General features: G+C 44.5%; 1 protein-coding gene across 1 annotated transcript in view; it reads left to right on the forward strand.

Annotated features, from left to right (window-relative positions):
* The window catches only part of egf (epidermal growth factor), a 210417-nt gene that overhangs the window by 98389 nt on the left and 90354 nt on the right, over positions 1 to 21674 (forward strand). The window contains exons 9-10 of the mRNA XM_085962213.1: positions 6629 to 6751; positions 19792 to 19917. Coding sequence (XP_085818339.1) covers positions 6629 to 6751; positions 19792 to 19917 — 249 coding nt within the window. The remainder of the gene's footprint in view (positions 1 to 6628; positions 6752 to 19791; positions 19918 to 21674) is intronic.

The raw sequence follows: 21674 nt of genomic DNA on the forward strand, positions 1-21674 counted from the left end.
GGCACTTGAGTGGCGCAAATGTTACCTGCCACTTATCAGCGCAAGCCTGAATGCCATCCAGGAATTGTTGCATTCAGGCATGGACTGTTTCATTATCTGAGGAGTTGCGAATGGAACTGAACATTGTGCAATCATCAGTGAACATCCCCACATCTGACCTTATGATGGATGGAAGGTCATTGCTGAAGCAGCTGAAGATGGTTGGGCCTAGGTCACTGTCTTGAGGAACTCCTGCAGTGATGTTCTGGGGCTGAGATGATTGACCTCAACGTGAACTCGAAGAACAGCACCTCATCTTCCGATTAGGCACTCTGCAGCCTTCCGGACTCAATATCGAGTTCAACAATTTCAGATCATAACCTCGGCCCCTATTTCATTTTTTCTTGTAATTTTTCCACACCTTTCCCCCCCCCCCTTTCCTTTTGTTTCGCTCTCACACCTGGCAGCTGTCCCTTGCCCTGCCAGTACACTTTACACACAATCTCAACCTATTACCATCTCGTCTAGCTTCTAACACCTTTTATTGTTTCTTTTTTACTTCTTTTGTTTCTTTTATTCTTTTGTCCGATCGCAGCCCTGCCTCCGATCTATCTTTTCTTTCCAGTTTTGAAGAAGGGTTTGACCCGAAACGTCAACTCAAATTTCTGTCCACGGATGTTGCCTGACCTGCTGAGTTTTTCCAGCATTTTCTGTTGTTATTTCGGATTTCCAACATCCGCAGTATTTTGCTATCGAACCACAACCATCTTCCTTTGTGCTAGGTATGATTCCAGCCAGTGGAGAGTTTTCCCCCTGATTTGCATTGACTTCAATTTTACTAGGGCTCCTTGATGCCACACTTGGTCAAATGCTACCTTGATGTCAAGGGCATTCCCTCTCACCTCACCTCTGGAATGCAGCTCTTTTGTCCATGTTTGGACCAAGGCTGTAATGAGGTTTGGAGCTGAGTGGTCCTGGCAGAACCCAAACTAAGCATCAGTGAGCAGGTTATTGGTGAGTAAGTGCTGCTTGATAGCACTGTTGATGACACCTTCAATCACTTTACTGATGATTGAGAGTAGACTTAAGGGGCAGTAACTGGCTGGATTGGATTTGTCCTGCTTTTTGTGGGCAGGACATACCTGGGCAGTTTTCCACATTGTTGGGTAGATGGCAGTGTTCTAGCTGTACTGGAACAGCTTGGCTAGAGGCACAGCTCATTCTGGAGCACAAGTCTTCAGCACGACAGCCAGGATGTTGTTGGGGCCCATAGCCTTTGCTGTATCCAGTGCGCTCAGCCGTTTCTTGATATCACATGGAGTGATTTGGATTGGCTGAAGACTGGCTTCTGTGATGGTGGGGACCTCAGGAGGAGGCCAATATGGATCATCCACACGGCACTTCTGGCTGAAGATGGTTGCAAATGCTTCAGCCTTGTCTTTTGCAGTCACGAGCTGGGCCCTACCATGCCCATGTCTATAGACCAAGACACAGCTACCTTGTTTTTAAAAAAATCTACACTTGATCTCTCTGTTCTCTTTAATTTCTACCACACCTCCAACATCCCTTTCTTCTTTAAGGTTCTGAAATACATTACCATCACCCTACTCACTGTCCACCTCTCTCACCACTCCCTGTTTGAATCCCTTCAATCCAGCTTCTGTCCCACCTAGAGTACTGAGACAGCCCTGATCAAAGATATCAACAACTGTGTGACTGTCTCCATGGTGTATTATCCTTCTTCATCCTCCTCGACCTCCCCTTGGCTTCCAGCACAGTCAACCTCACCATTCCCCTTGCTCCACTGCCTGTCCTCTGTGATCCTCCAATGGCGTACCCTCACATGGTTCCATTCCTACCTTTCCTGATGTCGCCAGTGCACATCCTACAATGAATTCTCCTGCTGTACCCAAATGGTGCCCCAAGATTCCATCCTTGAACCCCATCATAATTCCTCATCTATATGTTGTTCCTTGATGTCATTATCTGCAATCACTTAGTCAGCTTTCATATATATGCCAATGATATCCATCTTTAGCTCTCCACTACCACCTTTGATTTCATGACTAGAAACATGCATTTGGACTGTCCAACATCAAACTGTGGAGGAACAAGAATTTTTTACAGCTCAACATTGGCAAGTCCAAAGCCTTCAATTTGACCCACAGCAGAAACTCTGCAACCTAGACCCCAAATCCCATTCCCTTCCCTGACAACCAGCTGAAACTTAATCTGGTGTTGCATAATCCCAGTATCCCACTCAACCTGGAACTGAGCATTAAATCCTATTTCCAGTCCGTCACCAAGACGACCCACTTCCACCTCTGAAACAGTGCCTGGTCTCAGTGCCTACCTCAGCCCAATGCTGCTGAAATTCTCATCCTTGCCTTTGTCACCTCTACACTTGACTTTTTTAACACCCTCCTGGCTGGCCTTCTAAGCTCCATCCTTCATAAACTCCAACTCCCCAGAACTCTTCTACTTGCATCCTATTCCACACTGGATCCAGTTTGCCTATCACCCCAATCCTGGCTGACCCGCATTGGCTGACCATCACCCTGTGCAGTGATTCACAGTCTTGGTTCTCCTCTTAGAATCCCTCTTCATTTTCACCCATCCCTACCTTTATAATTTTTCCCAGCCCTTCAGCATTACCTGTACCATCCACAGACCCAAACCTGGTCTGCTGTGTGTGATCCCCTCTCTCTGCTCTACCATCATTGGCAGAGTTTTCAGCCATCTTGCTTCCACACACTGGAACTGCCCACTCGAAAGTCCTTCATCTTTCTAAATCTTCAAAATCCTCCTCAAAACCTACCTCTTTAGCACTGCTTTCAGCCACAGCTAGTCTGCCTCCTATTTTTGCTTGGGTCAGGCCACCTACTGTGAAGCACATTGGGATGTTTTGCTACAATAAAGGCACTATGGAAATACAAGTTATTGTAAGTGTGTGTAGTTTTGATGTGGCTTTTAAATAAGCACATGTTAATAAGTAATAACACTTCTGGCATAATATTAACCTGGAAAAAAATTGAGATGTCTGCAATAGTGGTGTGCATTGTCTAAAGCAAAGCTGTAATATTACTTTAATACTGATGCCTTTCCTCTGTTAGTGGAGCTACTTTAAATTTTACACTACCTTAATGTAGGCCATCCAGGAATGATGAACCTTTGTTCAAGTGAAGGGGCAGTTCTAATCTTACTTACCAAATGGCTGTGTAATACTCTGAATAAACAACAACAACTTGCATTTATATAGCACCATTAATGTAGGAAAATATCCCAAGGTGAAACATCACCATAACAGCGACTAATCCAATTGTTATAATAAGCTGTTTCTTCCTATTTCTATTGACAATCTATACACTGTGCCAGGAATGTTATTTTCAACGTGACAATGGTTCAGTGACAAGTCATAATTATTCAAACTGCAGTATATTGCTTTTTGATAGATGCAAATATTGAAGAATGACAGTAAGATAGCAGCCACTTAAGGGGGAATTTGTTCTGGTAGATATTGAACTGTGACCTGATATCATATTGTATAAAGGTAAAATCATTTAAGGGCAAGAACTGATAAAACACAAACCTACTCAGCACACAGAAGTATCCAAGATTATAAACTGTTTTAATACAGTGTGCTAAATAAAAACAAGGTTAAAACCCCACAATTAAAGACCCAGTAGATGTTCATTATCCCAAGAAAAGGTTTAGTGCAGTTTTATAAACCATTACTATTAAGTGACTGGAGTGATGGTAATGTATAAATGTTATGATTTCTTTCAAAGGCTCACAGAAAGCTATTGTTGATGTAGGATGTTCTTCTAAAGCTGCAATGTTGCTCATTAGATAGTTTGGAAATATAATTATTACCCAAGCAGTGTTCCAATTATTACATAGAATTTTACAGCACATTAACTGGCCTATGCCGGTGTTTTTGCTCCACACGAGCCTCCTCCCACCTAAGTTCATCCGACCCTATCAGCATATCCTTCTATTCCTTTCTCCCTCATGTACTTATCTAGCTTCTGTAATGATCAGTAACCTGTCATTCTGGAATGGTACACTAGGTGGTGCTGTATGTATATAAGAGTGGGCTACCCAGGATGCACTAGGCTACCCACAAGGCAGCAGTCAAGATGGAGGCCTCTACAGATACTGTGCCTAGTCCACATGTGCTCAATAAAGTGTCTAGCAAAAGCTAGCTGTTCTTAATAAAAATGACTAGTTATTAATGAACATAACATGGTACCAGGATTGGTAAGATCTGCTGAATATTATGCAATGCAACATGGAGAATTTGAAGCCACCAGAGCGTTTGAAACTCACAGGAAATGGCGACTACAATTGGCAGACTTTTAAACAACAATTCAAACTCTACATTGCTGCCATCGGGTACGGTATGAAGCCAGATGCAAGGAAAATAGCGTTGCTGCTCACGGTTGCAGGCCCACAGGCGATAGAGGTATTTAATACATTTGTATTTAATCCAGTGGAGAACAGAGAAAATTTAGATGATGTGCTAAAGAAATTTGATACACATTGTTCTCCCAAAAAGAATGAAACCTATGAAAGATACATGTTCTGTTCAAGGACACAGCAGCAAAATGAGACTTTTGATAGCTTTGTGACTGATCTGAAACTGAAAGCACAGACATGTAATTTCTCTGAGCTGAAAGCATCCATGATTCGTGACCAAATTGTGTTTGGTATTCATGATAAAAAGGTCAGGGAACGTCTGTTGAGAGAAACCGAATTGACATTGGAAAATGCTGTGAAAATATGTCAAGCCAGTGAGCTAGCTCGAAAGCATGTGAAGACTTTCAGTGAAATCAATAATGATGCGATTGTAGTAAGTGCTGCTGTCGGTGCTGTGTCCTACAAGGGGAAGAAACATGGGCAGAACAGAAGTGAAAAGAAATCGGAGGAAGGAATTTTTAATTGTAAATGCTGTGGTTACAAACACCAGTTAAAACAATGTCCAGTGTTTGGAAAAATGTGCACAAAATGTCATGGAAAGAATCACTTTGCCAAACAATGCTTTTCAAAAGTAAAAACTAAGAAAGGGCAACGAGTTAATGTAATTGAGGACACTGATTTAAGTGAGACATTTTTTGTACGAATGGTGTCATGTGACAATGTCAAAAAGGATACAGAAAATGTGCAGCCCTCAGATATGGACACTGCTGAACATAACATGGTACCAGGAGTGATGTAAAAAGGGGATGTAATGATCAGTAACCTGTCATTCTGGAATGGTACACTAGGTGGTGCTGTATGTATATAAGAGTGGGCTACCCAGGATGCACTAGGCTACCCACAAGGCAGCAGTCAAGATGGAGGCCTCTACAGATACTGTGCCTAGTCCACATGTGCTCAATAAAGTGTCCAGCAAAAGCTAGCTGTTCTTAATAAAAACGACTAGTTATTAATGAACATAACAGCTTCCCCTTAAGTACATCTATGCTATTCGCCTCAATGTGGTAGCGAGGTCCACATTCTTACCACTCTCGATTATCACTGATCTTCATTACCTGGAACTCTATTAATTGGCTTACACGGAATTCCACAAGAAATAGATAATAAGTAAAAATCTATAAAATAGTCACATAAAAAATACTTTATAGTGGGGAAAGTACAGTATTATGGATTCAGTATCTGGATGCAATAACTTAAAATTGCAAGAAGAATGTACCATGGAGTTCCATGCCTTCACAAGTACTTCCAATCTTCCTATTAATTGATTTTTTATATATATTGGTATATTCCATGAGATCTTTAATTAATTAATTAATTAATGTACTATGTTGGATAAATATATCATGAAATCAAACTCATTATGATACTTGTACCACAGCCTGCCTTCTAAGACTTTGGGTGTGAATTGGTCTATGGCAGAAGCGCAAAATGGACTCATACCAAATCAGCAGCCCATTTTGAACCACAGCCAATTTCCTTTGCCATTATGAAAAAAGGCTGCAAATTCGCTATGAGCCCATTTTGCATGACTGGCGTCGACCAGCTTCCTTAGCTTGGCCTGGATCATGTACAACAAAAGGACAATCCAATAGCTCCACTTTGGGTTTAATAGAAATTCATCTGCATGCAAAATTAAAGAAAAATTCTTTAGCTAAATTATCCTTATGAATTAATAACCTGTTATTAATTGTAATGGTTGCAAAACCTTGAGCGCCATTGGAACATAGGAACAGGGGATAGCTATTCAGCCCTACAAGCCTGTTTCGTCATTCACTTAGATCATGGCTGATCCATACCTCAACTCCATTTACCCGCCTTTACTTCATATCCCTTGATACCCTTTCCTAACAAAAATCTAGCAATCTCAGTCTTGAAGTAAAAGTAGTAAATAAAAATGGAGAAAAAAATGTCAATGCTCTCACTCTGTCATTACGGCCCCCTTTGAATACACCCGAGCATATTCAATGTCCACCAGCACTTCCATTGGAAAATTCTGGTAGTAGCAGTGAACGGCAGGGAGATGGTTCCCCGGCTGATTTTCACCCTAGTAACACTCAAAATCCAGCAGTTATAATGAGCAAAATCCAGCCATTGTATTGCATAAGAACAAAAATGAATAATACTCAGATAATGCTAATTTCATTGCTACTGTATTTTCTTTATTCACCAGATCCTATTCCTTGTTTGGAAAATTATACTGAATGCAGTCATGATTGCATCCAGACATCTGAAGGGCCAACCTGCATCTGTCCACCAGGATCTGTTTTAGGATCTGATGGAAAAACATGTTCAGGTATAATGTGAGAATGCAAAGTTTATTTTTTTTAAATACCCTATGAAGTTAAATGGAAAAAAAATCCTTGTGTTTGATTATCAATAAATGTTAACATCATTAAGGTCTAGCCATTGCTCTATGAAAGTGAAAAGCACATTAGATTAATGTGATATATTTTGCAATCGTTTCTGCAGAATTTATCGGAGATTAATTATTTTGACTCCTGTGACTTAAAGAGTTTGGATTAATTGCAATGCATGCACAATTGATTAGCTAATCAGAATACACCTGCACTGGTGTTCCTAAAGAATTAAGTACTAAGCTAATGAAGCAATTAATCAGCATGAGAAGATCACTTTTGATAAATCCAGCTATGGAGTAAGGAAATTTGTCAAGAATGGAGAGTTAAATTGTGGGAGCTACAGACCCACTTTGCTTATACACCAACTATAAAATACTTGTCAAAATATTTTTGGGGTGCTACAGTGCTTCCTCCATAGCACTGTCTATACAGATCAAGTCAAAGCTGTCTATACAGATCAAGTCAAAGCTGGGAATGCTAACGAGCCATGATAATAGATTCTCCACTCATTCGTGGTCAATGGACAAAAAATTCAGAATGTTTAGGTTTTTAAATTTTTTGCGTGGCTAGTTGCTGATAATGTCGTAGTGAGGTAATCAGGCCATCTGGAAACTGAGTGAACAGGGCAAGCAATTGTGTATCTCCTAACCAATCAGATTGAAGGATTGTGAAATAAATAGTGCAAGGACTAAGAAGGAAGTGTAAATTAGAGTGGGTGAATTTAATGTCAAAACAGGTACACAAAGAGAAGTAAAGAGAGGGGAAGAAAGATGGCAGTGTTTATTTGCAACATCAGTGGGTTGGACCAGATTTCTGATTGGTCCCGTTGGAGGACAAGACAGACCTAACAGTTTGTCTGGAATGTCATTTGATCCTGCCTGCTGTGGACAATCCTACAACGTGTAACTTGATTCAGTCTTGTCAGGCAGCCTACAGAAAGTTAAAGTGTAATTAGCTTTGTGACGGCCCTCTGTTATCTAGTGTTCTGCAATTGTAAGTATAGCTGTCCTTGGCTGGTAAAGTAAAAGACATTATATTCTAATTAGTGGGTTAGTTACTTCTTTGGAGTATTGGCCCAGAACTTGGTGTCAGGGGCTTGCTGCGCGTGCAAGCCCCCAATCCGCACTCACCCTGCGCGCTGACATCTGAAGCCTGGGCCTGCTTGCATTTCCTGTCACAGGCCCGGTTCAGATGTCGGCGCGCAGTGCTTACCTGATCCAGTGGCGTAGTTAGTGCGATGTGCTGGCTGGGATCAGGTGAGCACTGTACAACCAATCAGGGGAGGGGAAGGTTCATTCATGAGTTTGAGAGTAAGAACTGTCAAACTCATGAAAACTATGGGGGCCCAAAACACCATTTAAACTTTAAATAAAAATTTAAAAAACATCCCAATCATTAAATTAAGTATAAATAAGTTTAAAAAAAAATTTAAACAATAATTTTTTTTTGTTGAAAAAAATAAATTTTTAATAAAAAGGGTCTAAAACTAAACTTACCTTATTGTAGATTCTTTAAAATAATAAACCTGTGGGAAAAAAAATCTAAATTGCACTAAAACACCACTTACCTGTAAAAATAAATACTTACGTGTGCTTTTTACAAGCGTAAAGACCGGAGGCCTTTACACATGCGCAAATCCCCCAAAACAGAGGAAATCCAAGACGCACGCGCTGCCCCCTACAGCGCACGCACTAGCCTCTTCAACTCTTGGGTTAGAGGAGAGGAAATGCCGGTTTTCAGCGCATGCACTGTGCATGCTGAAAACCGGCATTTCCTCCGGCCAGACGCGTGAGTACCCCTTCCGTACTCATGCGTTTGGGGAGGAATTACTGCCCCATTATGTTTTTTTCCTTCTGGAAGTGATAAGAATTCTTTAAATCAGAATGTAGGGACTGTGCATGTGTTTGTGGTGCGTATGTGTGTGTTGCGTGTGTGCTTGGGGTCTGTGTGTGTGGGGTCCATGTGTGTGTGTGTGTGTGTGTGTGTGAGACACACTTGTGAGTTCACACTGGGGAGAGGCCCTTTACCTGCTCCATGTGTAGGAAGGGATTCACTCACTCATCTGGATGGCAGAACGTGCTCCACTTCTAACAGAGGGGTGGGAGAACATGATCCATCTTCCCATCTGGATCACGTTCTTGCTCTCATCCCTCCCCCTTTAGACCTGGATGACATTCTTACTCCATCTCCTCGTTCTCTCCCTGCTCTAACCACAGCCCTCGCCACCCCCCGCTGAGTTCCTGACCAGCTCCTCCCCGAGTTCCTGACCATCTCGCCCCCTCAAGTTCCTGACTTTCTCCCTCTCCCCGAGCTCATGACCTTCTCTCCCTGCTCTGAGCTCCTCTATGCTCCCATCTCCAAGCTCCTCTCTCTCCCCTCCAATCCCCTCTCCTCTCCACCTCTGATTCCCTCTCCTCTCCCCACCCTCTGAGTTCCTCTCCTTGCCCTCAGATCCCCTCTCCTATCTCTCCCACCCCACTGATCACAACCTTCTCTACAGGGAGAAATGCATGGTTGAGGCCGCAGACCTGCAGCTAGGTGAATGCGCGTTTGGAACCTCCGGTGTGCATGTGCAGCCACAACGGCTCTAAGGCTTAATTAAACACCAACTTGTACAATGGCCAGAGTGACTCATTGCACATGCGTGACTGGGTGGTCTTTCTATACATGTACAAAACCCAAGCTCATTGGCATTAGATTTAAAGGCTGGACCAATATCAGGTGCAGCCTAATCGCAAGTCATGATTGCTAGAGGCTTTTTCACTACTTAAAGGGGAGGTTTATTGATGCTGCAGCATCTCATTCTCAGTATTGCTGGCTGTGCAGCTGTCTCAGCAAGCAGCAGAACAAGGAGAAGGAGCTGGAGGACTAAACCAGGTGTGCTCATGGCTGGTCCACGCCCCAGGGAGAGAGCCCGCAGATTCTCCGATGAAGCATTGGATGCATGGTGTTCGCTGTGGAGAGATGGGGGGCGGTGCTCTACCCGACAAGTGGCAGGAGGCCCTCGCCGCAAGTCTTCCTCACCATGTGGAGGGCGGTAGCGCAGCACATCTCGGGCAGCACCGTGGTCCCCATGACCCACACACCGTGCAGGAAGAAATTTACCAACCTCACTCAGGTGGTCAGGGTGAGTGAATGCTTCAACAAATGATACATACCACCATCTGAACCACAGTCTTCACACACTGCCCAAAGCACCACACCCCCAGCACTCACCCACCAACAATTTCTACCTACCAACACCTACACCCACATCTCACACCTTCCACACAGTGACAGCTATTCAACTATGGCAGGCACATCACCCAAACACATTGCTCCACACTTACTCACACACTTTCCTTTCTGTTGCAGGCCAACATTGCTCACAACAGGAGGGCACAGGAGCGCACAGGTGGAGGACAAGCTGACATCCAACCACTGCCTGCGCTAGAGAATTGAGTGCCTTTACGCTTTCAGATAATCAGCAAGTACCCGAGCAGCCTGTCCCTGAGGGCACCATAGAGAGCGAGGCGGGAGAAGAGGAGGAGGAAGAACATACCGCATCACTGCATGTCTCACCCACAGACAACAGCTCAGATACTGGCACTACGCATTCTTTGGAGGCTAGCATAGTAGCGGGATCTGCACAGGGTGAGGCACAGGGGACGAGTGTGCTGCAGCAAGACCAGGAGAAAAAGGTAGCTCGGGGGCCAGCTCCTCAGAGGGTGAGTACACGCGTGATTTCTCTGGATTACTACCCAAACCACGAGCGAATTTGCATGGGGTAAATAAGATCAGAGAAATGAATGAGTGGCTCAAAGACTGGTGTGGGAGAAATGGGTTTTGATTTGTGGGGCACTGGCACCAGTACTGAGATAAGAGGGAGCTGTTCCGTTTGGACGGGCTTCACTTCAACCATGCTGGGGCTGGAGTCCTGGCGAATCGAATAACTAGGGCTGTAGAGAGGGCTTTAAACTAAATAGTGCGGGGGGGAGGGGATCCAGGTGAGCGGGAATTTAAAAAATCAATGAAAAATGAGAAAGCAATAGAGCAGGATAGAGGTAGGGGAAATAATAACCAGAGTGTAACAGGAAGGGACAGAATGTTTAAAAATAAGAGTGCAACAGAAAATGGGGCCAAAACAAGGATAAATGGCAAAAAGACAAAGTTAAAAGTTCTATATCTGAATGCACGCAGCATTCGTAACAAGATAGATGAGTTGACAGCACAAATAGATACAAATGGGTATGATCTGATCGCCATTACAGAGATGTGGTTGCAAGGTGACCAGGGCTGGGAACTGAATAATCCAGGGTATGAGACAATTCGGAAGGATAGACAGAAAGGAAAGGGAGGTGGGGTAGCTTTGTTGGTAAAGGATGGGATCAGTGCAGTGGTGAGAAGTGATATTGGCTCAGAAGATCAAGATGTAGAATCGGTTTGGGTGGAGATAAAAAATAATAAGGGGAAAAAGTCTCTGGTCGGCGTAGTCTACAGGCCCCCGAACAGTAGCAATACTGTTGGACAGAGTATAAATCAACAAATAATGGAGGCCTGTAACAAAGGTACGGTAATAATCATGGGTGATTTTAATCTCCATATTGATTGGACAAATCAAATTGGCCATGGTAGCCTTGAGGAGGAGTTCATAGAGTGCATCCGGGGTGGTTTCCTAGAACAGTACATAATGGAACCAACCAGGGAGCAGACTACCTTGGATCTGGTACTGTGTAATGAGCCAGAATTAATAAATGACCTCATAGTAAAGGATCCTCAAGGAAAGAGTGATCATAGCATGGTTGAATTTCAAATTCAGTTGGAGGGTGAGAAAGTAATATCTCAAACCAGTGCCCTGATCTTAAACAAAGGCAATTCCAATGGCATGAGGGCAGAACTGGCTAAAGTGGGCTGGAAAAATAAATTAAAGGGTAAGACAGTTGAAATGCAGTGGCGGACATTTAAGGAGATATTTCATAACTCGCAACAAAAGTATATTCCAGTGAGAAAGAAAGATTTTAAGAGAAGGGAGCACCATCCATGGCTAACTAAGGACGTAAAGGATGGTATCAAATTGAAAATGAAGGCATACAATGTTGCCAAAATTGGTGGGAGACCAGAGGATTGGGAATTTTTTTTAAACCAGCAAAGGATGACTAAAAAAATAATAGAGAGAAAAGGTGAATTATGAGAGTAAATTGGCAAGAAATATTAAAACAGATAGTAAGAGCTTCTACAGGTATATTAAAAGGAAGAGAGTAGCTAAAGTAAACGTTGGTCCCTTAGAGGATGAGACTGGGAAATTAATAATGGGGAACGGGGAAATGGCAGAGACTCTGAACAAATATTTTGTATCTGTCTTCACGGTAGAAGACACTAACAACATCCCAATAATGGATAATCAAGGGGCCACAGGGAGGGGGGAACTAAAGACAATCACTATCACTAAGGAAATAGTACTTGGTAAAATAATGGGAGTAAAAGATGACAAGTCCCCTGGACCAGATGGCCTGCATTCCAGGGTCTTAAAAGAAGTGGCTGCAGAGATAGTGGATGTATTGGTTGCAATAAACCAAAATTCCCTGGACTCTGGAGAGGTCCCAACGGATTAGAAAACTGCAAATGTAACACCCCTATTTAAGAAAGGAGGGAGACAGAAAGCAGGAAACTATAGACCAGTTAGCCTAACATCTGTCAATGGGAAAATGCTGGAGTCCTTCATTAAGGAAGCAGTAGCAGGGCATTTGGAAAATCATAATGCAGTCAAACAGAGTCAGCATGGTTTTATGAAAGGGAAATCATGTTTAGCAAATTTGCTGGAGTTCTTTGAGGATGTAACTAGCAGGGTGGACAAAGGTGAACCAGTGGATGTGGTGTATTTGGATTTCCAGAAGGCATTCAATAAGGTGCCACATAAAAGGTTACTGCATAAGATAAGAGCTCACGGAATTGGGGGTAATATATTAGCATGGATAGAGAATTGACTAACTAACAGAAAGCAGAGAGTCGGGATAAATGGGTCATTTTCCGGTTGGCAAATGGTAACTAGTGGGGTGCCACAGGGATCGGTGCTGGGGCCTCAACTATTTACAATCTACATTAATGACTTGGATGAAGAGACCGAGTATAAAGTAGCCAAGTTTGCAGATGATACAAAGATGGGTGGGAAAGCAAGTTGTGCAGAGGACTCAAAAAATCTGCAAAGGGATATAGACAGGCTAAGTAAGTGGGCAAATATTTGGCAGATGGAGTATAACGTGGGAAAGTGTGAGGTTATCCACTTTGGCAGGAAAAATAAAAAGCAAATTATTATTTAAATGGAGGGAGATTACAAAATGCTACATTTCAGAGGGATCTGGGAGTCCTTGTGCATGAAACACAAAAAGTTAGCATGCAGGTACAGAAAGTAATCAAAAAGGCAAATGGTATGTTGGTCTTTATTTCAAGGGGGTTGGCGTATAAAAGCAGGAAAGTCCTGCTACAACTATACAGGGTATTGGTGAGACGACACTTTGAGTACTGCGTATAGCTTTGGTCTCCTTATTTAAGGAAGGATATACTTGCATTGGAGGCAGTTCAGAGATGATTTACTAGGTTAATTCCAGAGATGAGGGGGTTGACTTATGAGGAAAGTTTGAGCAGACTGGGCCTATAATCATTGGAATTTAGAAGAATGAGAGGTGATCTTATTGAAACATACAAGATACTGAGGGGGCTCGACAAGGTAGATGCAGAGAGGATGTTTCCCCTCGTGGGGAAATCTAGAACTCGGGGGCATCGTTTCAGAATAAAGGGTCGCCCTTTCAGAACTGAGATGAGGAGGAATTTCTTCTCTCAGAGGGTCGTAAATCTTTGGAATTCTCTGCCCCAGAGAGCTGTGGAGGCTGGGTCATTAAATACATTTAAGGTGGAGATAGACAAATTTTTGCAAGATAAGGGAGTGAAGGGTTATGGGTAGCGGGCAGGGAAGTGGCTTTGAGCCCAAGATCAGCCATGATCTTATTGAATGGTGGAGCAGGCTCGAGGGGCCAAGTGGCCTATTCCTGCTCCTATGTCTTATGTTTCTCCTGCACAGGACTCAGATGAGGACCTCGATGGGGAGGCCTTTAGAAGAAGGGTGATGGGCATGCACATGGAGATAATAGGTGCAATTGCAAGGATGCCGGAGAGCCTCTCGGCAATGGTAAGGAGTGTGGAGCAGTCCACCTGCAGCATTGCACTAGGCTCTGCGCACACCATGGAGCCCATCATTTTCAGTCTGCAAAGGATGGTAGACTTCCAGAGAGACTGTGGCGACCCAGACCTCATACTGCGTGAGATGGGCGATCTGGCAGCTTCCATTGCAGCACAGGCGGAAGTGCCGCAATGTCATAGTGCTGTAATGCAGTCTGTGGTTGGTGCCATTCAATCTCAGACTGCTCTCATGCAGTCTCAGCTTGATGCCACGCAAGCTCTGACTGCTGCCATCGTGGCTGGGTCTACCACCGTCAACCGGGGCTTTCACGTGTCTCAGAAAGCCAGCAATCTGTGGCCAACAGATTGCTGGGGATGCTGAGGTGCTGCCTTGGTGCAGTGGCAGTGGATCAGTGGAGCAGGAACCTGCTGTCCTCTCTCAGGATGACAGCATTCCTGCACCCACCACTGCCACTCCGCCATTGTCTTTGTCGCTGCCTGTCATCCAGCCAGCCCAGACTGCTGCCACCCAAGCTGAGGTGGTGCACCTCCCATTAGCATCTACTGGCGCTAAGGGGACGACTTTTTCCCAATAGGGATCTATGAGTTTCAGGCAGTGAAGTTAAAAATAAATCTGTGAAAGAGGAGTTGGGTGAAGAACTAAGCTAAAAAAATTTAAAAAAATATTTTCTTCTTCCTACGTTCTTTCATTATCCAGATGATGTATTGTTCATTTGATGATCATGTATTGCACCCTGATTATTTCTATTGAACGTAGTGCTCAGTGCCTTGATAAAATCAGGTATGCATTGGGAACATTTCGTCATGGGTCTCCCCTGCAAATAGATGTACCACTGAACTCAAGAGGCAATCGAGGCTGATCACATCAGTAATTTTAAGAGGGAGCTGAATAGGCATTTGGCGAAAAGAATCGAGGCCGGAATTTCCTGGGGTCCATGCGGGCGTGATCGGAGGCAGGTCGGGTGGGAAATTTGAAATAAGTTGGGGCGGGTCAGGAACCGTCACCCCGCCCACACGAGCCTTTCCCTTGGGTGCGTTTGCCGGTGCAGCAGCGACCTGAACGGCAGAGACGGGCGACCTAATTCAAATCATTGTCACCTTGTTGTCAGACCCTTAAGCGCCTTTTTTAGCCTACCTTTCAAATTTCCCTGGCTGCCCACGGGATTCATGCAGCTCGGGAACCAAGTCTGTCAGCCTAAGGCGGGCCATTGCTCCAGCTGATTAGATGACAGCATGAAATGTACTATAAAAGCTCCCACCTCACAGCTGATCACTTTCGTCAGGCAGAAGCTGTTGCTGACTACATTCCCAGCACAGATTGAACTTTCTACAGGCTTGTTTGCAGCAAAGTCGCCATCCAGTCTCACCTCATTGGTACAACCAATCACACCATTGACAGATTGCTTCTGTCTCCTCTACTTGACCTGCCATCTATTCCATCAGCATGGGTGCCATTTATACTGTCTCACCTTGGTCCTCAGAATCGTACCACGATGAGACCCAACACCAGCAGCACCAGGCACACCAGCAGCAGCATCAACAACACCACCAACCTTCTCCTCAACCACCTGATTCTCCACAGTACAGAGGGCATCATCGCAGGGCTGTACCGCACCGGAGGCGGTACCATAGAATCACAGAATGGTTACAGCACGGAAGAAAGCCATTCGGACCGTCGAGCACATGCTGGCTCTCTGCAAGAGCACTTAAGCTGTCCCACTCCCCCACCCTTTCCCCATAGCCCTGCAAAAAAATTTCTTTCAGGTGCTTATCCAATTCCCTTTTGAAAGCTGTGATTGAGTCTGTTTCCACCACCCTTTCAAGCAGTGCATTCCAGATCCTAACCACTCGCTGCGTAAAAAAGTTTTTTCTTACTCGCCTTTGGTTCTTTTGCCAATCACCTTAAATCTGTGTCCTCTGGTACTCGACCCTTCTGCCAGTGGGAACAGTTTCTCTCCATCTACTCTGTCCAGACCCCTCATGATTTTGAACATCTCGATCAAATCTCCTCTCAATCTTCTCTGCTCCAAGGAGAACAACCCCAGCTTCTCCAGTCTATCAATGCAACTGAAGTCCCTCATCCCTGGAATCATTCTCGTGAATCTTTTCTGCACCCTCTCTAAGGCCTTCACATCCTTCCTAAAGTGCGGTGCCCAGAATTGGACACAATACTCCAGTTGAGGCTGAACCAGTGTTTTATACAGGTACCCCCAACACAGGGTATACAGGCAGAGGATGAGCTTCCTCAACATGACTGAGCAGCAGTGCCAAAGGAGGCTCAGGATATCGTGCCAGTTCATCGCAGACATTTGCATGCATGTGTGTGCCAAATTCCCTGGCAGTTGCCATGACTCTTTTGTCCTTCGCCAGTCTACCCTCCCTCAGCTCTTCGCTCCTCCAAACAGACTTTCCAGCTGGCTGCTTGGAGACAAGGGCTATCCACTGAAGACATGGCTCATGACACCCTTGAGGAGACTAAGTGCTGAGGCTCAGGAGAAATATAATGAAAGCCACATTTCCACCAGATGTTTCATAGTGCAGACAATAGACATGCTGAAAATGCACTTCAGATGCCTTGACAGATCTGGAGGAGCCCTTCAGTACAGACCAGCCAGGGTCTCCAGAATCATTGTGATCTGCTGCACCCTGCACAGCATAGCGCAGCAACGAGGGTTAGTGCTGCATGAAAAGCAAGGCACTGAGTGCACAGTCTATTTAGAGGAGGAGGAGCAGGGGGAGGAGGAGCATCAACTGGAAGATGAGGAGGAGCAGAAGCTGGAGGAACCTGTGGCCCAGATCCCACCAGCGCCCAAGCACATTGTTGTTCAGGAGGCCAGGGATGGCCTCATTATGGCCAGATTTACTTAACTTTATGCAATACACCCATATGGCAAGGCTGGCACCACCTCACAGCAACACCATAAAGGATCCCTACAATGACCAAGCCATTCCTTTCACACTGACCACCGTTGTTGGAGGTAACATTATGTCTCACCATTCACTGCAACTCACTAAGCCACTTCCAAAGGTGCACACAAATCTGTCCAAGACCGGAAAGTGGTGAAAATAAAGAAATTTATGGATGACATCACATTAACGGAAACTTGACATTAACATTGAATAAAACACCCAAGTGACTACCCTTGTGGATATACTCGTGTGTCATCTTTCTCTTACGCGTGCTGCTACGAGGTGCTACCCCTATGGCTTCAGCAGAGGTAGAGGCAACCTGCTCACTTCCCTACTCTTGGCAGATGTCCTCTGGGTTTTGGAGCCTGTGATGGATCCGCCAATGTCTGCTCCTCCTGTGACTGTGCAGGGGCAGACTCGGCCATCGCTGTCTGAGGAGGCATCTGGGGCTCTAACTGAGGGGGTGGCAATGGGGAGAAGTCTAAGTGCTTTGAGAGGAGTCCACACTTCCAGGTCCCCTCTCACCATCATCCCTCTCATGGGCCACCCACACTTCCCTGCTAGCAAGGAGCTGGAGAGCAGCTTGCCGCACATCAGTGGGGCCATGAGGACCCAAGTCTATGCCGACATCCCTCCTAGACAGGAGGTCGATGAGTATCTGCCATGTATTCTCGCATGGATTGCCATCTATTCTCTATAGATAGCATGTGCTCCTGTGAGTGGCGCATTAACTGCTACATGCAGGGGCCATCCTATCCATGGAAGAGCCTACAGTCACCATCACCTGTGACACGATGGTGCTCATGTTGGAGATGGACTCCTCCATTCTCTGAATATTTGTAAACATCGCGGTCGCAAAACCTGTCAGAGCCTCCTACACTTCTTGTTGCATCTCCAGGATCACCCACTTTCTGGATGACCCCCCCAGGCTCAACGTCTGCATACAGCTGAGCAGAGCTAGGAGTGTGCTGTGGCCTCCAGCGAGGAGTCTCCACCGCTGTCTCTGTCTCTACCATCTGCTCTTACTCACTTGTGACTTGTGACATTCCAGGTGACAACACTACTCGATCTCGCGTAGGACCCACCGAGGTGTGCGTCTCTGCGCTGGTGCTGGGTGCGCTTATGTCTGGTGATGCTGCGCCCTCAGAGGCTGGGCTTCCTCCTGGACAGTGGGGGAGGCCGCTTGATGGACCTGTGGGAGAGTCAAGAGATGAGTTAGATATGCCATATGAACAATGGGTACAGATACCATTATGCACATGATGACCATTCAGTGGCTGATGACATCAGTCTCCATATGAGTGACTGATGTATGCCATGTAACTGTATGATATGTAATTCTGTCACCAGGTTGCTGAGAAGTTCCCCTCTTTCCATTTCCCACCTCCAGCTACTCAGCCACTCCTGATACTTCTAACGCAGCATCCTCTGCTTTTGTGAGGATGGCAAATGATGGAGGCCAACCTTCAGTTCTCTCCGTCTCCCTCTTATTGTGCGCTGTCTTTTCCTGCAGAGAGGGAAAGAAGAAAAGGTTGAGTGAGAGTGATGGAATGCGTATAAGGAATGGATGGGTTACATCTTTAGAGGGAGACTATGATGGATTGGGGTGGCAATGCCAAGTGCCCTCCTTGTGTGTTGTTAGTTGGTATGATTGCATTAGGATGAAGGGGAGTGTGAGGGGTGGCTAGTATGATGGGGATGTGATAATGTAGATAGAGGGATGGGTGGACGTGCAAGTTATGTTGGTGTGAGTAAGGATGTGCAGCAGCAGGGTAGGGAATGCAGAGTGATGGGGGTGCAATGAGAGGCACAGAAGGATGAAGTTGAGTGTGGCTTTGTACTCACCTTTCCTGATCTAATGAGATAATTGAAACATTTCCAACTCTGCAACCAGGTCCTCCTGAACACATCCCTGCTGTTCACCTCCTCTGCAATTTGGAGTCAGGCTCTTTTTCCCTCCTGGGGAGGTCTCTTACGCCCATGTAAGAGAACCTCCCTGCGTGCTCTGATTCCTACACAAGTATATGGGGGGAGTCACCGGAGAATCTGGGTGCAGCCCTCTGCCTCCATGCAGTCATGTCTCCAAGTGTTTGGAGCAATCAAAACCTCCAGTGCCGTGATTGCACACTCCTAGATGAAACTTCAAATGTAATGTGGTCATGACTCCTTCAAATATCCCGGCTGAAAACGCGTCATCGATGACGTCATCAGACCCGCACCATTTAATAGGGCCGGGTAACGTGCAGGGCGGACTTAATAGGCCCCATTAGAGCAAAGTCAATTTCTGCAGCGGTATGGAAGCAAGAACGGGGTCACGACCCGCCACACCGACCGCCCGCACCCAACCCATCCAGGTAAAGAAAACTCCGTCCTGACGGATTATTGGTAGTGAACTGTGCTTTTAAACTCTTGACCTTTTCCAATTCCTGTACATCCCTATATACCTAAGATTGTGACTTCACCCACATCCCCCTACCCCTTTCAATCTAGGTAACTAATGATCTGTTGGAGATTCTAGATGTGTAAAGCCAGTTGAGATTACATACTAATTTCCTTGATAGTAGTGTAATGGTAATTGTTATAACTGTATTAAATGTAAATAATTGAGTTATTAGAGAATTTTGGGGTCGGATTAGTTTCTGGTACAGCAAAAATCTACTTGTCAGAACCCAGTGTTGTTTCACTCATCAGGTACCTCTTCTCTTTCCTTGTAAAGTAAAATCTTATCTCAGGCCCCAGCTATTTTAAGTACATTAATCTGTATCAAACATCATTAGACCAGAAATAGCTTTTCTAAAGAGCACCCTGTTGACAAAAAAGCCAGAGAAACAATGAATGGTGTGCATAGTTATAAGTTATGAGTGATTCCGTGACCAATTTAGTATTTTTTCAGGTTGTGCTGCACCAGATAATGGTGGCTGTGGCCAGATCTGTGTACTGCACAGTCCAGTGTCTTGGGAATGCGAATGTCTGCCTGGTTATCAACTGCAACTTGATGGACATCACTGCAGTGCCTCAGGCCAGTATTAATGCCTGATGTTGACAGTGTTAATAAATCACGTTGTCTTAATTTTGAACATATCACATGAACATTAATGGAGAAAGAAAAACTTTGGGGAAATACTTTCAATTCAATGTACTCTCCCAATAACTATGTAATAAAAAAATCAAATTATAGAAATAAGGAGTAATTTTCACATTTCCAATCATAGTGTGGAGCTTTGCCCACTGGGAGCACATGTCGAGAATTAATTTCAATGGGAACAAAATTATGGAGGGCGCATTCCCAAATTCTAATATGTGCTACCGGCAGACAAAACTCCGAGTAGAGTTTTAAAATGACCTTTATGTTTGTTACTTATTTTTGAAAGTCTAATTTCCTTGCCCCAGTAGATATCTTTCTTTCTAAGTCTCCTTCCTTCCACTGTTGGGAAGAAGTCTGCTGTGTCCCAGGGTGGCTCCACTCAGTTTTGGGGTCCTTGCAGCTTCAGAGAAGCATGGGAGCCAATTCAGAGTGATCTGATTCTGTGAAAATACACCACTGGGAAAGTATCTGGCATAACAAACTGGCAGGTCTCCACTGACTTTCAAAACATTTGTTTCAGTGAATCATAAAGTTACATCTAAAGTGGAATAATTTTTAAATTACACTATGTGACCATTAGCATTTGAACTCTCAGCACTTTTTGTAGATTGTACCATGTTCAGTAACTTAAGAGCTATCAACTGGTTATTTTAAACAGATAAATGTCTCAGTTAGAACAGTGAACAAAGGAACTTACTATGAAGGCTTTAGGCAGAAGCAACTGGAGACCTATTAGTTTTATTTTAATTCCATGTAAAATAGTAGAATTGATTATCAGAAGGAAACTTGAGAAGATTATCTGTACAACAACAACCTAACAAACAACATTCGACACGGCTTTAGAAGGGGAAGCTCCTACCCTTGCCTTCTTTGAGGAAATGATTGCGTAGGTGACCACTAGAAAACCCTACAACATTCCAAAAGGCAATTTGATAAAGTTCCAGCTGAAAGTCTACTAGTTGAGCGCAAAGCTCAGGATAAAACTTGGGAATGGATGGGAAGTTAGCTGAAGAATAGAAAACAACAGGTATTGGTTACATGAGTCATGTTAGGATGGGGAGAAATATTGAATGGGGTAACCCAGGGCTTAGTATTGGGATGACTATTGTTTCTAATTTATATCAATGACATAGGTTCAGAGACTAAATGCAAATTGGTTAAATTAACAGATGATAGGAGGGGCAGTGGAATCGAAGGAGGCAGCCCAGAAATTACAGAATGAGTTCAACAAAATATGTACACAATGGCAGATAAAATTAATGCTGATAAATATAAAGTACGACACATAGGAAGGAAAAATTACTCCTTAGGCATCAAATCAGACCTTGGTCTCTCCCCCTACTCCTTTGGCACTTTCTCCTCCTTTGAGTACCTCCCCTTGTACCACTGCTTTCACCTTTCTTAATATCCCTGTTGCCTACTGTCCCCCCAAGCCCCACCACATGGTTCTCACCAAGATGTCCTCCTCCCTTTCCCTCTCTTCTCTGAATTTAATTACCTTATGTCCTCCCTAAACCTTTCCTTCCATATCTACTCTCCTAACCATATTCGTGGCCAGCCTCTCGATCTTGCCATCACCTGTGGCCTCTCTGCTCCCATGATCTCGATCACTGACATGGCTATCTCCAACCACTTCCTTGTATCCTTCAACACCCACATCCCCCTATCCCTTTCAACCTTTCCTTCAGTGT

The sequence above is a fragment of the Somniosus microcephalus genome, chromosome 2, assembly GCF_052327205.1.
Source record: "Somniosus microcephalus isolate GS21.2 chromosome 2, FLI_Smic_1.0, whole genome shotgun sequence".
In the NCBI taxonomy this organism is placed as follows: Eukaryota; Metazoa; Chordata; class Chondrichthyes; order Squaliformes; family Somniosidae; genus Somniosus; species Somniosus microcephalus.